The sequence below is a fragment of the Bombina bombina genome, chromosome 2 (genome assembly GCF_027579735.1).
Source record: "Bombina bombina isolate aBomBom1 chromosome 2, aBomBom1.pri, whole genome shotgun sequence".
NCBI lineage: Eukaryota > Metazoa > Chordata > Amphibia > Anura > Bombinatoridae > Bombina > Bombina bombina.
In genome coordinates this window covers 191,765,124-191,787,119 of record NC_069500.1, presented here as the reverse complement: position 1 = coordinate 191,787,119, position 21,996 = coordinate 191,765,124, and the positions used below count along the sequence as shown (strand labels likewise).

At 37.2% G+C, this 21,996-nt stretch overlaps 1 protein-coding gene across 1 annotated transcript in view; it reads right to left on the bottom strand.

Annotated features, from left to right (window-relative positions):
• Positions 1-779: 779 nt before the first annotated feature.
• LOC128648623 (beta-1,3-galactosyl-O-glycosyl-glycoprotein beta-1,6-N-acetylglucosaminyltransferase 4) overlaps positions 780-21,996 on the bottom strand; it is an 80,264-nt gene continuing 59,047 nt past the window's right edge. Inside the window, exon 2 of the mRNA XM_053701404.1 lies at positions 780-7,140. Within this exon, the coding sequence (XP_053557379.1) occupies positions 5,829-7,139 (1,311 nt within the window). The 5' untranslated portion in view covers position 7,140 and the 3' untranslated portion in view covers positions 780-5,828. The remainder of the gene's footprint in view (positions 7,141-21,996) is intronic.

The window sequence follows — 21,996 nt, the reverse complement described above, 5'->3', positions numbered from 1 at the left end:
GAACATTGGAATGCGAAATACACCGTTTAAAACGTTATTAAAAATGAATATTGCATAAATATGCTTTAACATGTTTACATCTACTTAACTGCAAAGGACTCCAATGTACTTATATATATGTCTTATGTGTATACATATGTATTTATATGTGTATACAGTATATGTATGTCAATACATATATAAATACATATTTACACACATATATATATATATATATATATATATATATATATATATATATATATATATATATTACACATATTTAGCCCTTTGTTGTTTCTAACACCTGAGATATATTTGAGCCCTTATAAGTTTTCTGCAATATTTTTTTGTAATATTTTTTATTAGATGGTGTTATTATGGGTGTAACTATCCTTTGTAATGTATTTTTGATGTGTTTTGTGAGACTTTTTTACCCCGCAAACAGCTAACCAGTAATCTGAGGTCACACTGTCCTGATGAGTGTTAACTTCAAGTGCGCTAACACCTGCAATAAACCCTTTTACGCTTGTGGGTAACTGTTAGCGTCCCACTTGTAATCTAGCCCTTAGATTGTAGTAGCTCCTCATCCAGCATCATGCTACTCTGTTATTTCTTTGAACAGTGGAGGAGCTCCTATATACTGTAGTTGTCCCTAATGGATTACAGCAATGGATATTCGGTAAACATACTCAACATCTGTTTCTATGGTTTGTGAATCCCAAACATTCTTTCAAATTTGAATAAACTTTGAATATTAGCATAAAAGGTATACAGAATATAAAAAACAACTCATTCAATTTACTTCATAAAAAAAATTGTATTTATTAAAATTACAGCAAAGCATAAATCTAGTGTCATATTTTAGCATCCTGCTAACATAGCAGACACAACGGAAAACAAAGGTTTGGGCACCTTTAATAGGCAAAGGAGACTGAAGAATATTTATACTTTATACTTATATTTGTTAACAATACATGTAAATGATGCATTTATTTTAATTTGGCATTTCTATTCCAGCGAAAGTACTGAAAAGCTTCCTACCAAATAAAAGGACGTATTTTACTAAGATGTTATAATGTAATACTATGAAAACATTTCTTTTGCACAATACAGAATTTTATTGCTGATGCATATTACGAGTTTGATGTCCCTTTAAGTAACACCAAATTGCCAATAAAAATGTATCTCAGATCATGGACTCATGAGCAAAGCAAAAAAGCAGGAGGTATGAAATATGTGCAATACAATGGATATTAAACAACTGTTTTGTCCCACAATCCCTAGAGAGGTGAAAAAAGCAAGTTCTGTAACCTGCCAATCAAATAGCTGCTTTAGAATTTGAGTATATATATATATATATATATATATATATATATATATATATATATATATATATATATATATATATATATACACACACACACACATACAGTATATATTTCAAACCTAGGGGTCAATCATAATCCTTCAGAAGAGCTTTTCAAATTATTTATCTACAAAAATCCACATAAACTTACTTGAAAGGTGATTTTCTGTTGAAAATCATTAGATACGTTTTGCTAAAAAATTGGGATCGATTCTTCAGTATTTTAAAAATGCACCAGAAAATAGCTTTATTTTTAGTTTTAACGTATTAACTTTTATTTACAGTTTTGGATATTGTACTCGGTTATATAGGTATAGGATATATATTAACTACATTAACTAGTAGCAAAAGTTTGGGGAAATAATTTTCCATCCTTCTAAGCAACCCTATATTTATCATAAAATGATTCAGTAGATCTGACTTGTAAAATAATGGTCTATAAACCTTAAACAGGATTTCTGCCCATTTGTAGTTGAACCCCCGTTTCGGAAACAGTTCATTACTTTTAAAATGTAATTCACAATCAAGTATGATAAGATATGTAGCTGTTTCATGTAAACTGCATCATCTTGCTACATATTCAGGTTACAGAATTTGCGTTTTGGCCTCTCTAGAAAATGTTTACAGCAAAAGAAATGTATTGTGCAGAAAAAGCAAGCAAAACACATATGGCTAGATTACAAGTGGTGCACTATTTAGAATTTTTTACAGTTTCTATAATAATTTTTATTTATTTTTTTAAATATTTCATATTTAATATTTCAGTAACGCACCTTAAAATAACTAATTCTTCATGTGCGCTAACCAGACACCGCGTTAGACCTACGTTGGGAAACCCGAAGCACGTTATGCATATTTTACATTCCTAAGTTCTTCACACAGAAAAAAAAATGTAATTTTTATTATTAAACATATATCTGATACGGTTAATCTAAAAAAAATAATAATAGGAATATATATATACAGGTATAGGTATATACAGATATATATATATATATATATATATATATATATATATATATATACACATACATACATACATACACACAAATATTTATTTAAAATAAAAATAACATATTCCTTTATGTGAAGAGCATTGGAATGTTGAATAAATACACATGTAAAACACATTAAATAGTATTATGGAATTATTCTTTATATATACATATTATAGCCCTTTGCAGTCAAATATATGGCCATATACCATATACCTTTAAACCCTTATACATATTTTTTATAAACACGCCTATTTTTTTATCAGATAGTGTTTATATTAGTGGAAAAGTTTATTTTACTGTATTTATAGGGGTCTTTTTCTAACACCTGAGACCTCATATCTTTGAGCCCTTATAACTTGCAATTTTTTAAATAGTTTACATGAGATGGTTTCATTATGAGTGTAACTGTACTTTTAAATATAATTTTGATGTGTTTTGTGCCACTTTTTTGACTCATTTAACAGTTAACGTTTACTTTCAACCGCCATACGCACACTACTTCCAACATGCACAAACACTGACGATAAACCCGTTTTCGTTTGCGCGACACTCGTGATCTAGCCATATATTGGGAATTACATTTGACTTCAATTTCCCTTTAAGACTCGACAGGATATTTAAGGTGAGATACTGACAGCACAACATATATATATATAACCCATTTAAAAAAAACTTCAGTAGTACATGGATTTAACACATTGTTAGCATTTTCACACAAAATGTTAAAGAATAATGTTTAAAAAGAACAGTAAATTGTGATAAAAAATGAGACATTAAATTTTGTTTTAATCATGAATATTTACAGTATTTCATTTTCTTTATCATAATTACGATGTGTATAAATATAGTTGAATACAAATACTAAAATAATTACTGTAGGATCATGTAGTTGAGACAACTTGCTGATGTGCAATTTGTTATAATAGCAAAGCAAAATGAGTAACAGACACTTGAAAACCTCAGATCAGAGGGATTAGGGCCCCTAATTTTAAAAAAAAAAATATTTTTTTTTATAAAATACAGTTATTTACATTCAATACAATTTAACCCATTACAATAAGTAGTATAATGCATTTCAGATCTCCTTGGCAATGCATTGATTAATAAATGTCTTAAAGCACTTCATGGGTCACAGATATTTCAATTTTACACACAACACCCTTCAAATATACATACTAAGTAAAAAAAAATAGTGCATCTGATAACAACTGGAATGTGACAATATTTTAAGGCTGTTTTTGGAATTAATTGAGTTTTGATCAATAAAACATCCAGATCTTGATTTATATAACATATGAATAAAGAATAATAATATCAAAATAATTTCAGTAAAGATACAAAAACACTGAATATTTATATATAGCATGTGAAATTATTCTGGCATTGAGAAGAAACACTTTTTGTACATGTTCACTTATATAGAAAATCAGGTTTGAAAATATATAACATTCTTTTATATAAACCAAACATTCCTAGCTTAGTAAGAAGAAAAAAAAAATCATTTTTTTTTACATTAAATATAAATACATAAATCTCTACATCTCTCTTTGTCAGGTATACAATATTTTCTCCCCCTGCAATATATAATAGATTCTTGAAAACTTAAACACATCTCATATAGAAAAATTCAAAGAATATAATAATCTTCTTTTGTACGATGAAAGCAGATAACCATGTATAATTGTTGGTTGGGCATATTTTTACACCTCATTACATTGTAATTCTGGAAGCTTGTTAGTTTCCGGTTGGGGTTTGTGCAGTCCTAGGTTTCTCTTAGAGAATCCAGAACATAAATAGAAGTGAAAAATAAGGAGGGACATAGGATGCAATTTTGGACAATTGCAGGATGATTTGAAGCTCTGTATTTTGTATTAAAAATGATACACATGCATTGTAGATGCCCAAAGGACTTTAAGAATTTTTAGTTAAAGGGATATGAAATCCATTTTTGTTCTTTCATGATTCAGATAGAGAAAGCAATTTTAAGCAACTTTCTAATTAACTCTTATTATAAATATTTTGTTGTTCTCTTTGTATTTTTATTTAAAAAAAAAGCAGGAATGTAAGCTTAAGAGCCCATTTTTGGTTCAGCACTACATTTAGCCACCAATCAGCAAGCGCTACCCAGGTGCTGAATTAAAGATGGGCCGGCTTGTAAGCTTACATTCTTGCTTTTTTAAATAAAGTTACCAAGAGAATGAAGAAAAATTGATAATAAGCGTAAATTAGAAAGTTGCTTAAAATTACATGTCCTATCTGAATCATGAAATAATTTTTTTTAGGTTCAGTATCCCTTTAAGCCTTTATGAACCAGGTAGTTTGCACTTTAAAGATCAAATAATTTTATTATAAATGATGATATACTTTCAATAAACTATTTTTGTTATTTTATATACACTCAAATGTTAGTAATTATTATTTAAGAATTTAGGACAATACATTTAAATATTTAGAAAAGAATTTATAAAACAATTGCATATTTTTATTTTTTTAATCAATTATTGTCTGATTTTTACTTATTAAATTAAAACAAATTATATTAATTATGTTTAACTATATAAGCCATACATATATAAATTACATCAATATAATTTTGCAGGTGTGTTTATCTATATATCTATCTCGCAAATATATAAAGATTATTTTTTTCTATGTTTTTAAAACAAAATGCAGAGTTCCTGCCATGAGCAGTAGACGTGCTTCATATTTACCAATTAGATTTACTCTGCATATCCCAGTGAAGCAGGGAACCTCTAAGATGTGAACATTTATAAGGTTAACAATTTCATTAACAGCTCCTGGTGTCAATTATGTTGGATGGTAACTGCAGCCGCTATGATGTGACACTATAAATGAAAATTGACATTAGACATCAATGACTTTGTTACACTCATTCATAAATATATAAATTAATTATTGTCCCTATACATGGAGGATTTGTCACTGTTAATGTTAACTAGAGGTAGAATACTTTATCATGTTGATTTTTTCTCAGGTAACAGAAAACGCCCCTTTATTGCATCTTGTGATGAACCTCATAGCTTTGTTTGGATATCAGATAGCAGCCCAGATTCATTCTGTTAAGGAATGTTGTCAATGATGTAACATAAGTTTTCATATGTTAAAAATACAAACTACTTTAACAGAGGAAAATGTAAAGAAAACAAATTTAAAAGTTTGTCAATGCAAGGTAACTCCTATGTATATGCTAATGTTCTAGTTAGCTATGCTGCCAGCCACCTGCAGAATTAGTATGAAACAAAATCTTTTATCTTTGATGCATATTGGCATAATTAATTTACCCCACAGCTCAACTACTCTTGTATTTTCTTTTTTATACTCACATAAATTAAAGCTTTGGTAAAATTATATCTCGACTTCATAAAGTGTACTTGGCAAGAAAACAGTGCAAATAGTACATTAATATATACCATAAAAATTGATTGTCTTTAGCACTCGGATAGACGATATGATTATCAACTTCATGTGAAGTTTACCTGTTCTCTCTGTCGTTCTTCAAGCTTTTCAATTAAACATTTTACTAAAACAGGGTCTACTTTTGGGTCAAACTTATTGCCAAACCAGTGTTCAGATGTTAAAAGCCACCGCAATTCAGCCGCTCCATAAATACACACACTGCGTATATGTGTTCCAGTGCAAGAGGGATATATGCTGTCTTCAAGATAGCTCCATTTCACCAGACGCGTTTTGCTCTGAAGATCAGTCACATCCCCTACTCTCCTTGGAATCTCACCTGGTATTCCTGGCAAACGTGCAAGTGTTGCCCAAAAATGTTCATCTGGAGAAAAGGTGTCTTTGGACCAATCTAAAAAACCAATAACCAACTGGCTATCTAAAATATAGTTAATGAACTGACGGCTTAAAACAAAATAGGCGCTTCCAACAAATATTTCAAGTTTGTGAGGGGGAGGATCTTTTAATATAGATGTTTTAGCAGGCATTTGCATGTATTCTATATGTGATGCATCTTGTATTTCATGATGGTATATATATCTATCTTTTTTCAGGTTGCTGGGTCTTGATGACTCTAGCATATTTTTCCCATTTAGCTTCTTTAGCTCTGAAACTAACTCAAAATTTGACTTCAATGGCATATCTTGACCACACAAATTGATAACATATTTCCACTGAACAGTGGATTTTAACAGGTCAGACAAGCAATTCAAATCTGCTTTGAGCCTTGAAATATGAGCATACGTCACTCTTTCAATTTTAGATGCAATGAACACATTTGAAAAGCATTTGGCAAGATTTGTCATGACAGCTTTAAAAACTGGAGAAGACTTCTCATCATAATGGATGCAATAAACATTCCAAGGACTGTAGATTGTGTAGAAAAGCCTTTCAATATTAATAGCATCTTTATGAACGACTATAGAGTATGCTATTGGGAAATTTTTCTCTTCAGCTGATAAAGATTTCATGTGGTATTGTCTTAAATTTTTATAAGCAGTACAGTTCTGTGTCAATGTTTCAACTTTTTTATCATCCAGGTCAAGTATACGCTTTCTTCGAATTTCTAAACTTTTACCAATTTCAACTGGCTCCAGTTCATATATCGCTGTGCAGTTGACTGGATCATTCTGAAAAGACTGTTTGTTGCTTGTAATTTCTGAAAAAAATAGGTGTGGCTCCACAACATAAAATGGTGATTTTTTGAGTATTTTCTCAACTTTTATAAATTTCACAATACAGAGCAAACACAGAGTGAGCAAAAGCAGGGTAATCTTCTGACGTAATATGTATTTAGGAGAACACGTATACCTCTTCATTCTGTCAGAAAACAAATAGGATGATGTGAGTAAACATTGAAAATGTTCCAAAATGTTATTTTAAAATGCTACACAGTTCATATCAAGGAAAGATTTTACAGAAAAAAAATGTTTATTTTCAAATCTCTTAATTTTGTATATTGCCATTAAATATGAAAGAACTGCATAATCAACAAGTGCATAAAAAACTATGCAATTTTAAATGAGCAGTAGATTTTTTTTCTGACAAATTTCAAAACTTTAATTTGCTGGCCCTCTGTATCATGTGACAGACATCAGCCAATTACAGACTCAGTATACACTGTGATTTTATGCTCAGTAGTAGTTGGCGCCTCAGAAAGTGTGCATATAAAACTACTGGGCACAAGTTGATAATGGAAGTAAACTGGAATGTCTGCTAAGACTGCATGCTAAACCATGAAAGTTTAATTTTGACTTCTGTTCCTCAATTTAGTTAATGACTAATTACCCCTAAAGCATACAGCCAAAGAAATAGATTATAACTCAGAATATAACATAACAGTTTCATGTTGTTGAAGATATGAAGAATATGTAGGTAGGCTCAAATACATGCACATGTGTGTATGTATATATATATATATATATATATATATATACACACATATATACACACACACACACACACAGGGAGTGCAGAATTATTAGGCAAATGAGTATTTTGACCACATCATCCTCTTTATGCATGTTGTCTTACTCCAAGCTGTATAGGCTCGAAAGCCTACTACCAATTAAGCATATTAGGTGATGTGCATCTCTGTAATGAGAAGGGGTGTGGTCTAATGACATCAACACCCTATATCAGGTGTGCATAATTATTAGGCAACTTACTTTCCTTTGGCAAAATGGGTCAACAGAAGGACTTGACAGGCTCAGAAAAGTAAAAAATAGTGAGATATCTTGCAGAGGGATGCAGCACTCTCAAAATTGCAAAGCTTCTGAAGCGTGATCATCGAACAATCAAGCGTTTCATTCAAAATAGTCAACAGGGTCGCAAGAAGCGTGTGGAAAAACCAAGGCGCAAAATAACTGCCCATGAACTGAGAAAAGTCAAGCGTGCAGCTGCCAAGATGCCACTTGCCACCAGTTTGGCCATATTTCAGAGCTGCAACATCACTGGAGTGCCCAAAAGCACAAGGTGTGCAATACTCAGAGACATGGCCAAGGTAAGAAAGGCTGAAAGACCACCACCACTGAACAAGACACACAAGCTGAAACGTCAAGACTGGGCCAAGAAATATCTCAAGACTGATTTTTCTAAGGTTTTATGGACTGATGAAATGAGAGTGAGTCTTGATGGGCCAGATGGATGGGCCCGTGGCTGGATTGGTAAAGGGCAGAGAGCTCCAGTCTGACTCAGACGCCAGCAAGGTGGAGGTGGAGTACTGGTTTGGGCTGGTATCATGAAAGATGAGCTTGTGGGGCCTTTTCGGGTTGAGGATGGAGTCAAGCTCAACTCCCAGTCCTACTGCTAGTTTCTGGAAGACACCTTCTTCAAGCAGTGGTACAAGAAGAAGTCTGCATCCTTCAAGAAAAACATGATTTTCATGCAGGACAATGCTCCATCACACGCGTCCAAGTACTCCACAGCGTGGCTGGCAAGAAAGGGTATAAAAGAAGAAAATCTAATGACATGGCCTCCTTGTTCACCTCATCTGAACCCCATTGAGAACCTGTGGTCCATCATCAAATGTGAGATTTACAAGGAGGGAAAACAGTACACCTCTCTGAACAGTGTCTGGGAGGCTGTGGTTGCTGCTGCACGCAATGTTGATGGTGAACAAATCAAAACACTGACAGAATCCATGTATGGCAGGCTTTTGAGTGTCCTTGCAAAGAAAGGTGGCTATATTGGTCACTGATTTGTTTTTGTTTTGTTTTTGAATGTCAGAAATGTATATTTGTGAATGTTGAGCTGTTATATTGGTTTCACTGGTAAAAATAAATAATTGAAATGGGTGTATATTTGTTTTTTGTTAAGTTGCCTAATAATTATGCACAGTAATAGGCACCTGCACACACAGATATCCCCCTAAAATAGCTATAACTAAAAACAAACTAAAAACTACTTCCAAAACTATTCAGCTTTGATATTAATGAGTTTTTTGGGTTCATTGAGAACATGGTTGTTGTTCAATAATAAAATTAATCCTCAAAAATACAACTTGCCTAATAATTCTGCACTCCCTGTACACACATATATGTATAACAATGTTATAAACATTTGCACAAACACAGATATATATGTCTTAAAATTCAAAATGGAGCTTGATGCCCCATGTTTCTGGTGAGCCTGCAGGCTCGCCAGAAACAGCAGTAATGTAGCAACGGTCTAAAGACCGCTGCTCCATAACCCTGTCCGCCTGCTCTGATAAGGCGGACAGGAATCGCCGGAATTCAACCCGATCGAGTACGATCGGGTTGATTGACACCCCCCTGCTGGCAGCACATTGGCCGCGAGTCTGCAGGGGGCGGAGTTGCACCAGCAGCTCTTGTGAGCTGCTGGTGCAATGCTGAATACGGAGAGCGCATTGCTCTCCGCATTCAGCGAGGTCTTGCGGACCTGATCCGCACTGTCGGATCAGGTCCGCAAGACCTTTCATAAATAGGCCTCAAAACCTAGATATGTTTTCCTGGAGAGTAAATAAGGTCCTGGTGTTCTAAAGCTCTGTGCGGATATGAGATTATCTAAGATAATACTCCAGTAAAGCATACTAAACTAGAAGCAAATGTTAAACTGTAGTAAAAACATTTTGCATTTGATTTTATCAGTTCTGGGTGCTACCCTGTTAAACCTACTCTCTCCTGTGAGATTCTCTATCATAGTGAGCCTTATCACTGTATATGGGAGGGAGATTTTATCTTATGGAAGGGAGATCTCTTCTCTCTGAGACTTTTAGCTTCTTCCCCTTTTCTAGAGAATGCACTGACATGATTTCTCTTCAAGCGGGAGAATATAAAAAAACAAAATTTATGCTTACCTGATACATTTCTTTCTTTCCGGATATGTAGAGTCCACAAAATCATCAATTACTAGTAGGAATATCACTTCTGGCAGCAGGAGGAGGCAAAGAGCACCACAGCAAAGCTGTGAAAGCAAAGGTAAACTTTGGTGAATGAAAGCCCGTTTTTAAAAATACTATTAAAAACAGGGGCACTTTCATTCATCAAAGTTTACAAAGCAGCCGTTTTGATTAAAAACTTACTTTTTTTTCTTTTCACAGCCAGAGCAGCTTCCCCCTTCTGGAAATCCTCTCTTCACACGTCAGCAATGACTAATCCGGCTTGCTCCAATCACAGCTTTCCCCCCAGGGTAGTCATTGCACGAGGCCATGCTGGAATTGGAGGAAGCCAGATTAGTCATTGCTGACGTGTCAGAGGATTTCCAGGAGGGGGAAGCTGCTCTGGCTGTGAAAAGAAAAAAAGTAAGTTTTTAATCAAAACGGCTGCTTTGTAAACTTTGATGAATGAAAGTGCCCCTGTTTTTAATAGTATTTTTAAAAAACGCTTTTCATTCATCAAAGTTTACCTTCACTTTAAGTATCACTCCCCTACCCACAATCCCCAGTCATTCGACCGAAAGAAATGGAAAAAAAGAATAACCAAAGGTGTAGAGGTGCCTAAGGTTTAGTAAAAAATACCCGTCTTAATTAAGGGTGGGGTCGTGGACTCTCCTTATCCAGAAAGAAAGAAATTCATCAGGTAAGCAAAATTTTGCTTTCTTTCCTAAGATATGGAGAGTCCACGACCTCATCAATTACTAGTGGGAACCAATACCCAAGCTAGAGGATACAGATGACAAGGGAGGGATAACAAGACAGGCAGACCTAAACAGAAGGCACCACCTCTTGAAGAACCTTTTTTCCAAAGAAACCTCAGCTAAGGCAAAAAGTATAACATTTTAAAAATTTGGATAAAGTATGCAGAGAGGACCAAGTTGCAGCCTTGCAAAACTGTTCCACAGAAGCTTCATTGTGAAAACCCAAGAAGAGGAGACAGCCCTAGCGAATGAGCCTTAATTCTCTCAGGAGGCTGCTGACCAGCAGTCTCATGAGCAAAACCAATTTTAAGCCATAGCAGCAGCCTACTGACCTTTACGCTTTCCAGAGAAACAAACAGGGCAGCGGACAGGTGAAAATCCTTAGTCGCCTGTAGGAAGAATTTTTAAACCACACACAACATCCAAGTTGTGCAACAAACCGAGAGTTCCGAGACTCTCTGAGCAGAAGAGAAACTTAATGTCTATGGAATGCAATGCCTCAAACAGAGCCTGCTGCAAAACCTTAAGAACATGGTTAAGGCTCCAAGGAGGAGCAACAGAATTAAACACAGGCCTGAATCTGACCAGGGCCTGACAAAAAGATTGAACATCTGGCACATCCGACAGACGCTTGAGTAACAAAATGGATAATGCAGAAATCCGACCCTTTAGAGAACTGACTGACAAACCCTTCTCCAGACCTTCCTGGAGAAAGGACGAAATCCTGACCCTACTCCAAGAGTAGTCTTATAATACACACCAATAAAGGTATTTACGCCATACCTTATGGAAAATCTTTCTAGTAACAGGCTTGCGAGCCTGAAACATGGTCTCAATGACTAACTCAGAAAAACCACGCTTAGACAGAATTAAGCGTTCAATCTCCAAGTAGTCAGCATCAGAGAAACAAGATTTGGATGAAAGAACGGACCCCGAGTTAGAAGGTCCTTCCTCAGAGGAAACCTCCAAGGTAGAAGAGATGACATCTTTACTAGGTCTGCATACCAGATCCTGCGAGGCCGTGCAGGAGCTATTAAAATTACCTATGCTCTCTCCTGTTTGATACGAGCAATGATTCGTGGAAGGAGAGCAAACGGAGAAAACATATGCCAGACTGAAATCCCAAGGAACCGCCAGAGCATCTATCAAGGTGGCTTGTGGATATCTTGACCATGAACTGTACCTATGAAGCTTGGCATTCTGCTGAGATGTCATCAGATTCAACTCGAGCACCCCCTATTTGAGGGTTAACCTGGAGAACACCTCTGGATGGAGAGCCCATTTCCCGGGATGAAATGTCTGTTTGCTCCAGATAGACAGCAATTGTAAGCTTCCACCCACTGAACAATCCGAGCCACCTCCTTCATGGCTAAGGAACTCCTAGTTCCTCCAAGGTGGTTGATGTAAGGCACTGAGGTGATATTGTCCGACTGGAACCTGATAAATGGGGCTAAGGACAACTGAGGCCAAGCCATCAGAGCATTGTAAATCGCTCTCAACTCCAAGATGTTTATGGAGAGAGCAGACTCCTCCCGAGTCCATGGTCCCTGCGCCTTTAATGAGTCCCAGACTGCTCCCCAGCCCAGTAGGCTGGCGTCCATGGTCACAATCACCCAGGAAGGTCTCCAGAAGCATGTGCCCTGAGACAGATGCTCCTGAAAAAGCCACTACGGGAGAGAGTCTCTTGTCCACTGATCTAGATCTGTCCTCTGAGACAGATCCGAATGGTCCCCGTTCCATTGTCTGAGCATGCATAACTGCAGAGCTCTTAAATGGAATCGAGCAAAGGGAATGATGTCCATGGAAGTGACCATCAGACCAATTACCTCCATACATTGAGCCACTGATGGCCAAACAGTAGACTACAGAGAGAGGCAAGAGGAAAGAATCTTGGATTTTCTGACCCCTGTCAGAAATATTTTCATAGATAGGGATCCCTAAGAAAACTACCATTGTAGCTGGAACAAGGGAAGTCTTTCCCAGATTCACTTTCCATCTGTGGGAACATAGAAAAGACAACAAAATCTCTGTATGAGAGTTAGCTTGTTGAAAAGATGGCACCTGAACCAAATGTGTCCTCCAGGTAGGGCGCCACTGCAATTCCCCGAGACCTGATCACTGCCATGTCTAGAAAGGCGAAACTCAGGAACTTGTGATGATCCCTGTGGATGGGAACATAAAGATACGCATCCTTCAGGTCTATGGTCAACATGAACTGACCCTCTTGGACCAAGGGAAGAATGGAACTAATAGTTTCCATTTTAAAGGATGGAACCCTGAGAAACTTGTTGAGACACTTTTGGTCTAGAAAAGAATGAAAAGTTTCTACTTTTTTAGGAACCCCGAACAGATTTGAATAGAATCCTAGACCATGTTCCCTTACTGGAAATGGAACTATCACTCCCAGGGAAGAAAGGAAGAAAATTATCTGGACTGCAGATAATCTTGAGAGGTGGAACCTGCCCCTGGGAGGAAAGGTTTTGAATTCTATTTTGTAACCCTGGGATTCTATGTCCACAGCCCAGGGATCTGGGACATCTCGTATCCATGCTTAATAAAACAGAGAAGTCTGTCCCCCACTTGATCCGATGCCGGATCGGCGGCAAACCCTTCATGCTGATCTAGACTCAGCTGTGGGTTTCTTTGATTGCTTCCACTTGTTACAAGACTGAATGGATTTCCAAGAAGACTTGAACTTATCCTGCTTGAAAGAGGGAGAGGAAGACTTTTCTTTGAAGTTACGAAAGGAACGAAAATTACTCTGACGTCCTTTATGTCTATTCTTCTTGTCTTGTGGTAGAAAAGAGCCTTTTCCACCCGTAATAGCAGACATTATTTCTGCCAGACCAGGACCAAACAAGGCCTTACCCTTGTAAGGGAGTGCCAGAAGCTTGGAATTAGAGGTAACATCAGCTGGGGATTTTAGCCACAACGCACTGCAGGCTAGCCCAGTGAAGCCAGTTATCTAGGCTCCCAGTTTGATAACTTGCATGGTAGCATCAGAAATAAAGGAATTGTCTAGCTAGAGAGCCTTAATTCTGTCTTGGATCTCCTCCAAAGGAGTCTCTACCAAAATTGAATCAGATAAGGCGTTGCACCAATAAGATGCCGCACTTGACACAGTGGCAACACAAACTGCAGGTTGCCATTGAAGACAACTTTTGTCCATTGGATCCTTAAAAAAGCAGCTATCCTCTATAGGGATAGTAGTTCTCTTAGCCAGAGTATAAATGGCCCCTTCTACTTTAGGCACCGTGCACCATGAAACTTTAAGCCACAAGAAACATCCTTTTAAAGACGGGAGACGGGGAAAAAGGGATCCCTGGCTTCTCCCATTCCTGAGATATAATCTCCCTTGCACGGGGAAACACTTCCATGGAAAGAGCATCATAGTATATAATAAGCTTACTAGATTTTTTAGGGTTGACAAAGACAGGAGTATCGTAGTCTTCCAAAATAGCCAAAACCTCCTGTAACAGTACACAAAAGGTGTTCAAGCTTAAATCTGAAGTTTATTTCTTCAGTATCAGATAAAGGATTATACTGTCCGGACTGAGATTTCACCCTCAGAGGCTACAACAGATCCTTCTCATCAAACTCTATGAGGGAGGTAAACCTGTGTAGCCGTAGGCGGAATAGAAACCCTACTATCTGAATCTCTAATTCTCCTCTTGCATTTTCCCTTTAACATAGCAAAAGTAGATAATGCTGCAGATACCACAAAGATATCTGTGCAGCAAAATCTACAGGCAAATATACGCCTCCAGGAGGCTGAGAGGAACCGCAGGGCACTGCATGTGACGCCAATAAGGCTTAGGACGTTTGAGGAGAAAGCTGTGGCATTGCCTGAACAGCATCATCCTGAGAGACATTGGGCTCAGTGTGCAAAAATCAATCTCTACATATGAGAGCTCTAACTAACATGAAGCACGGCATTGTAAACGTGAAAACAATTTGTGCCTTAATACATAACAAGCGTAAAGTGAAAAACACATATCCATGACCATAATACAAAATAAAATATTTAATTAAATATTCTAAATTAAATAGGTACTGTTACTTTAAGAGCAGTACTCCGGACTGAGAGAGTCTAACACTACGTTAGTTAAAAATCAAATTAGACCCCCTATACCTCAGACTAACTGAGGTGGCTAAAACTGACATTCTAAAGAAATAGGCAAGAAAAAACGGCAGAGCTCCCCTGCCGATCTAATACATACAGAAAAAGTCGGAATCAGTGAAAACGCTGCTCCGCTAGCGAGTTAAAGAGGAAGAACGAGCCATGTGACTTGCCAACAAAAAAACAAGCGCACGTCCTCCCCGCCATGAATCTTAACGGCGTACTATTACAGAGTACATAATTCACTTCACGGACATAGCTGCTTATAAAATGTTAAGTATAACGAAAAGGACATTTAACATACTTCATACACAAATAAAGCACACAACTGTCCCACAGTTTAAAGAGCAACCGCTCTTTCTGAGAGAAACTAGTCCGCTGACAGGACCCGCACATCAGCAGAGCAGCTAACATTTAGCTCTACAATGAATCAGCTTGTTTAGCTAATAAAACGAACAGCCCACAATAAAGCAAAATGGAATATACTTTTTAAAGCCTAATAAAAAATTAAAAAAAACCCTGTCTCTTATCACAATATAAGTGCCTGCTCCCTGCCTGTAAATATCCTTACAAAGGATATATAAATCCCAGATAATGTTGCAGCTCAACCTTATTAAGTGCACAGTCTCCAATAGCTAGAAGACAAAAAGCACTTACCTGTAGTCCAGCCGTCCGGCAGGAGGACAGCTTACAAGGTGTGAGAGGACAAATACTCCTCACAGAGACCTGTAGAAAAAGAAAGAACAGAGTAAACCTACTCTGGCTTTCTATACCATGGGCAGCAAATATGTTAGGAAAACAAAGCAAGGCCCACCTCACAAGTTCCTAACTGCTTTAAAGCCACCATTACTCTACTGCAGAGATTGACGTGGACTACAGCTATACCCAAAAAAATCCAATTTTCTTCAGACACCAAAACTTCACCTCCTCCATTGACAGAGGCAAAGATAATGACTGGGGATTGTGGGTAGGGGAGTGATAATTTGCCTCCTCCTGCTGGCCAGTAGTGATATTCCCACTAGTAATTGATGACTTTGTGGACTCCCCATATCTTAGTAAAGAAAATTCACCATAAGTTTTAAGCAAGCACACCAAGAGATAGCAATAAAGGAGACCAAGAGAACTAAGCAAATTTACTTTTTTAAAGAGAGCACCAGACACTTGCTTTAAATCCTCAAATTTCTTCTTTATTGAAATACAACCATACACTTCAGTGCAAGGCATAAAAACAAATCAACAGCAGGGTATAGTACTCAGGGCTGAAACACAGGAAGGTGGTCACTGATGCTGACGCGTTTCAGCTTCATATGCCGTAGTCATAGCTTAATCAGTGGCCACCAGCCTGTCAGTTTAAGACAGAAAGGGCTTTACGCCATTGGTTAAAACCAAAATTACCTAACCAATCCTGATTTGCATGAGCTTTTTTATGTTCACACCCTCTGAAAACCCTCATCATGTAAAGGTATCTTGATAACCTTAGTACAAGCTGCTAAAAGTAACACTTCATATAATTTTAACAGTGTGAATAAGCAAACTTCCATTCTGCATAATAAAACACATAATCTTAATTTTGACTAATTGTTCTAAATAGGTTCAATTTAGCTGTACTATATATTACATGCATAGCATTATTGCAGTGAGTGCCTGATTGTCATATCATTGTCAAACTATGACACTAATTCCTTAAGAATTTCATTTACTTATCTTCAGCTCGTGTACAAAGATACCCCTTATAAGATTTTAAATGACTTCTAAAAGTAATTTAATTCGGATGCAAATCCTTAATCTAAATGTTGCTTAACTATCAGGGCCGTGGGTTTTCCCTAGGTGGGGAGTAGTTAGTAAATTATTAGAGAAGACACACCTTTGTAATCTCAATGCCATAAATTAATGAGGTCATATTCACTATTGAGACCAAACGGCCTCCTAGTTTTTTTTTTTATAATTATTTTTTTATTGAAAAACTTAATACATTATGCATAACATACAGAACATCACATTTTGCAAATTTCCAGTGTTTTCCTGGCAACTAGTGCCATATTTGTGGCTACGGCGAAGTCTTGCAGCTCCTTTATAAAGTCCAGGTACATCCAGGCTCTCCGGCCTTTCAAGTGTAAACTACAAAGTTTAACATAGAAAAACAGAATCGAGATATATACGAATCAAATCTTATAAGAATACATTGTATACATCTTTAAAGTAGAGTTACCAGAAAGAGGAATCATGGGTTCACCTAGTGCTGCAATGTCTAATTTTACTGATGATAAATAGATTAATGCTCCCCGTTACCCCAACATATGTTTGAGTGTGTCGGTCCCCTCATTCCTATGTTAGGTAGGTGTTGGAAAGTATTGCGTCAGCATTCATACCTCCCTTTTTGACACTATAATCTAGTATGTATTATTGTTGGTGGCCATTATTGCACCCTGCCCATTGCTGTAACATAAGGTTGTGTGTGTCTGCTGATCCCTGTTGGAGATGGTGGTACCTCTCAAGCTGCAGTAGTGTGTCTACCTGTTTCCTCCATTCCGCTAAAGTTGGCACTATCCTTGTTTAACGGCCTCCTAGTTTTTAACTTTAGGATCCAATAGACCTCTTCTCTCGCTAGTAATTCATCCCTGTTGCCCCCTCTTTGTGGGGGTAAAATGTGTTTGACTATAGTCCATTTGAGACTGCTTGGATTCTTGTCATGTTGATAGTTAAAATGAGAAATTAGTAGAGTGGTTAAACTGCCTGTCTTAATGTTGCTGACATGGTCCCAAATTCTAGACCTGACCTCCCGTGATATTGCAATTTGCAAAGTGAGTATGTCAGTAGATAGATAACATACGTGGCTCTACAATTAAAACATTTCTCATGTTTAAAGCTTTCCCCTGTCACTTCACTTTTGAAACCATTACCCATTAGTACATGACCACAGGCTATACAATTAGCATTATGACACTTGAATACTCCTTTGGTCGTCAACCAAGAGCTGGGAATATTACACATATACATACTCTCACATGCATATTGTCACACACACATACTCATACACACACATACACACACATCCATTATCAAACACACATATACACACTCTCACATACATATTGTCACATACACATACTAATGCTCACACACATCCATTATCAAACACACATATATACACTCTCACATACATATTGTCACACACACACATACTAATGCTCACACACATCCATTATCAAACACACATATACACACTCTCACATACATTTACTTGTTGCAACTTGTATGGAAGTTAGTAAAGTTATTGTCACACACACATACTCACACATCCATTATCAAACACGCATATACACACTCTCACATACATATTGTCACACACACTCATGCTCACACATCCATTATCAAACACACATATACACACTCTGTACCGGACAGATAGCTCAGCATGCTAAGGCACTGTGACTGAGCTCTGTAGCAACCCAAGGGTTGCAGGTTCAATCCCCAGGGAGGTCCACTCAGCCTTTCATCCTTCTGAGGTTGATAAAATGAGCAGCGCCTTGACACCCTTATGGGTGATTAGCCGTGCTTTACAAGTACCCAATACATACATACTGTCACACACACATACTAATGCAAACACACATATACAAACTCTCACATGCATAATGACACACATACTCATGCTAACACACATATACACACTCTCACATACATTAACTTGTATGGAAGTCAGTAAAATTATTGTCACCCATACTCACACATCCATTATCAAACACGCATATACACATTGTCTCATGCTCACACATCCATTATCAAACACACATATACACACTCTGTACCGGACAGATAGCTCAGCATGTTAAGGCACTGTGGCTGAGCTCTGTAGCAACCCAAGGGTTGCAGGTTCAATCCCCAGGGAGGTCCACTCAGCCTTTCATCCTTCTGAGGTTGATAAAATGAGCAGCGCCTTGACACCCTTATGGGTGATTAGCCGTGCTTTACAAGTACCAAATACATACATACTGTCACACACATACTAATGCAAACACACATATACAAACTCTCACATGCATAATGTCTCACATACTCATGCTAACACATCCATTATCAAACACACATATACACAATACCTCATGCGCACACATCCATTATCATACACACTCTCATATGCATATTGATGCTCACACATCCATTATCAAACACATAGATACACACACTCATATGCATATTGCCACACATAATCATGCTCACACATCCAATATAAAAAATACACACTCTCACATGCATATTGTCACACACAAATACTCATGCTCACACACATCCATTATCATATACACATTCTCACACATAATCATGCTAACACATCCATTATTAAACTCACACATACTCATGCTCACACACATCCATTATTAAACACGCATATACACACTCTCACATACATATTGTCACACACATACTCATGCTCACACATCCATTATCAAACACAAATATACACACTCACATACATATTGTCACACACATACTCATACTAATGCTCACACACATCCATTATCAAACACACATATACACACTCTCACATACATATTGTCACACACATACTCATGCTCACACATCCATTATCAAACACAAATATACACACTCACATACATATTGTCACACACATACTCATACTTATGCTCACACACATCCATTATCAAACACACATATACACACTCTCGCATACATATTGTCACATACTCATGCACACACAGCCATTATCAAACACACATATACACACTCTCACATACATATTGTCACACACACATATTTATGCTCACACATCCATTATCAAACACACATATACACACTCTCACATGCATATTGTCACACATAATCATGCTCACACATCCATTATCAAACACATATACACACTCTCACATGCATATTGTCACACACATACTCTAGCTCACGCATCCATTATCAAACACACATATACACATTCTCACATGCATAATATCACATACACACACACTCATGCTCATACCTCCATTATCAAACACCCATATACACACTCTAATATGCATAGTCACATACACACACTCATGCTCACACATCCCCTTTATTAAACACGAATATACACACTCTCACATGCATAATGTCACATACTCATGCTCACACACATCCATTATCAAACACACATATAAACACTTTCATATACATATTATCACACACACATCCATTATCAAACACACATATAAACACTTTCATATACATATTGTCACACACACACATCCATTATCAAACACACATATAAACACTTTCATATACATATTGTCACACACACATCCATTATCAAAAACACATACAGGGAGTGCAGAATTATTAGGCAAATGAGTATTTTGACCACATCATCCTCTTTATGCATGTTGTTTTACTCCAAGCTGTATAGGCTCGAAAGCCTACTACCAATTAAGCATATTAGGTGATGTGCATCTCTGTAATGAGAAGGGGTGTGGTCTAATGACATCAACACCCTATATCAGGTGTGCATAATTATTAGGCAACTTACTTTCCTTTGGCAAAATGGGTCAACAGAAGGACTTGACAGGCTCAGAAAAGTAAAAAATAGTGAGATATCTTGCAGAGGGATGCAGCACTCTCAAAATTGCAAAGCTTCTGAAGCGTGATCATCGAACAATCAAGCGTTTCATTCAAAATAGTCAACAGGGTCGCAAGAAGCGTGTGGAAAAACCAAGGCGCAAAATAACTGCCCATGAACTGAGAAAAGTCAAGCGTGCAGCTGCCAAGATGCCACTTGCCACCAGTTTGGCCATATTTCAGAGCTGCAACATCACTGGAGTGCCCAAAAGCACAAGGTGTGCAATACTCAGAGACATGGCCAAGGTAAGAAAGGCTGAAAGACCACCACCACTGAACAAGACACACAAGCTGAAACGTCAAGACTGGGCCAAGAAATATCTCAAGACTGATTTTTCTAAGGTTTTATGGACTGATGAAATGAGAGTGAGTCTTGATGGGCCAGATGGATGGGCCCGTGGCTGGATTGGTAAAGGGCAGAGAGCTCCAGTCTGACTCAGACGCCAGCAAGGTGGAGGTGGAGTACTGGTTTGGGCTGGTATCATCAAAGATGAGCTTGTGGGGCCTTTTCGGGTTGAGGATGGAGTCAAGCTCAACTCCCAGTCCTACTGCCAGTTTCTGGAAGACACCTTCTTCAAGCAGTGGTACAGGAAGAAGTCTGCATCCTTCAAGAAAAACATGATTTTCATGCAGGACAATGCTCCATCACACGCGTCCAAGTACTCCACAGCGTGGCTGGCAAGAAAGGGTATAAAAAGAAGAAAATCTAATGACATGGCCTCCTTGTTCACCTCATCTGAACCCCATTGAGAACCTGTGGTCCATCATCAAATGTGAGATTTACAAGGAGGGAAAACAGTACACCTCTCTGAACAGTGTCTGGGAGGCTGTGGTTGCTGCTGCACGCAATGTTGATGGTGAACAGATCAAAACACTGACAGAATCCATGGATGGCAGGCTTTTGAGTGTCCTTGCAAAGAAAGGTGGCTATATTGGTCACTGATTTGTTTTTGTTTTGTTTTTGAATGTCAGAAATGTATATTTGTGAATGTTGAGATGTTATATTGGTTTCACTGGTAAAAATAAATAATTGAAATGGGTATATATTTGTTTTTTGTTAAGTTGCCTAATAATTATGCACAGTAATAGTCACCTGCACACACAGATATCCCCCTAAAATAGCTATAACTAAAAACAAACTAAAAACTACTTCCAAAACTATTCAGCTTTAATATTAATGAGTTTTTTGGGTTCATTGAGAACATGGTTGTTGTTCAATAATAAAATTAATCCTCAAAAATACAACTTGCCTAATAATTCTGCACTCCCTGTATAAACACTTTCATATACATATTATCACACACACATCCATTATCAAACACACATATAAACACTTTCATATACATATTGTC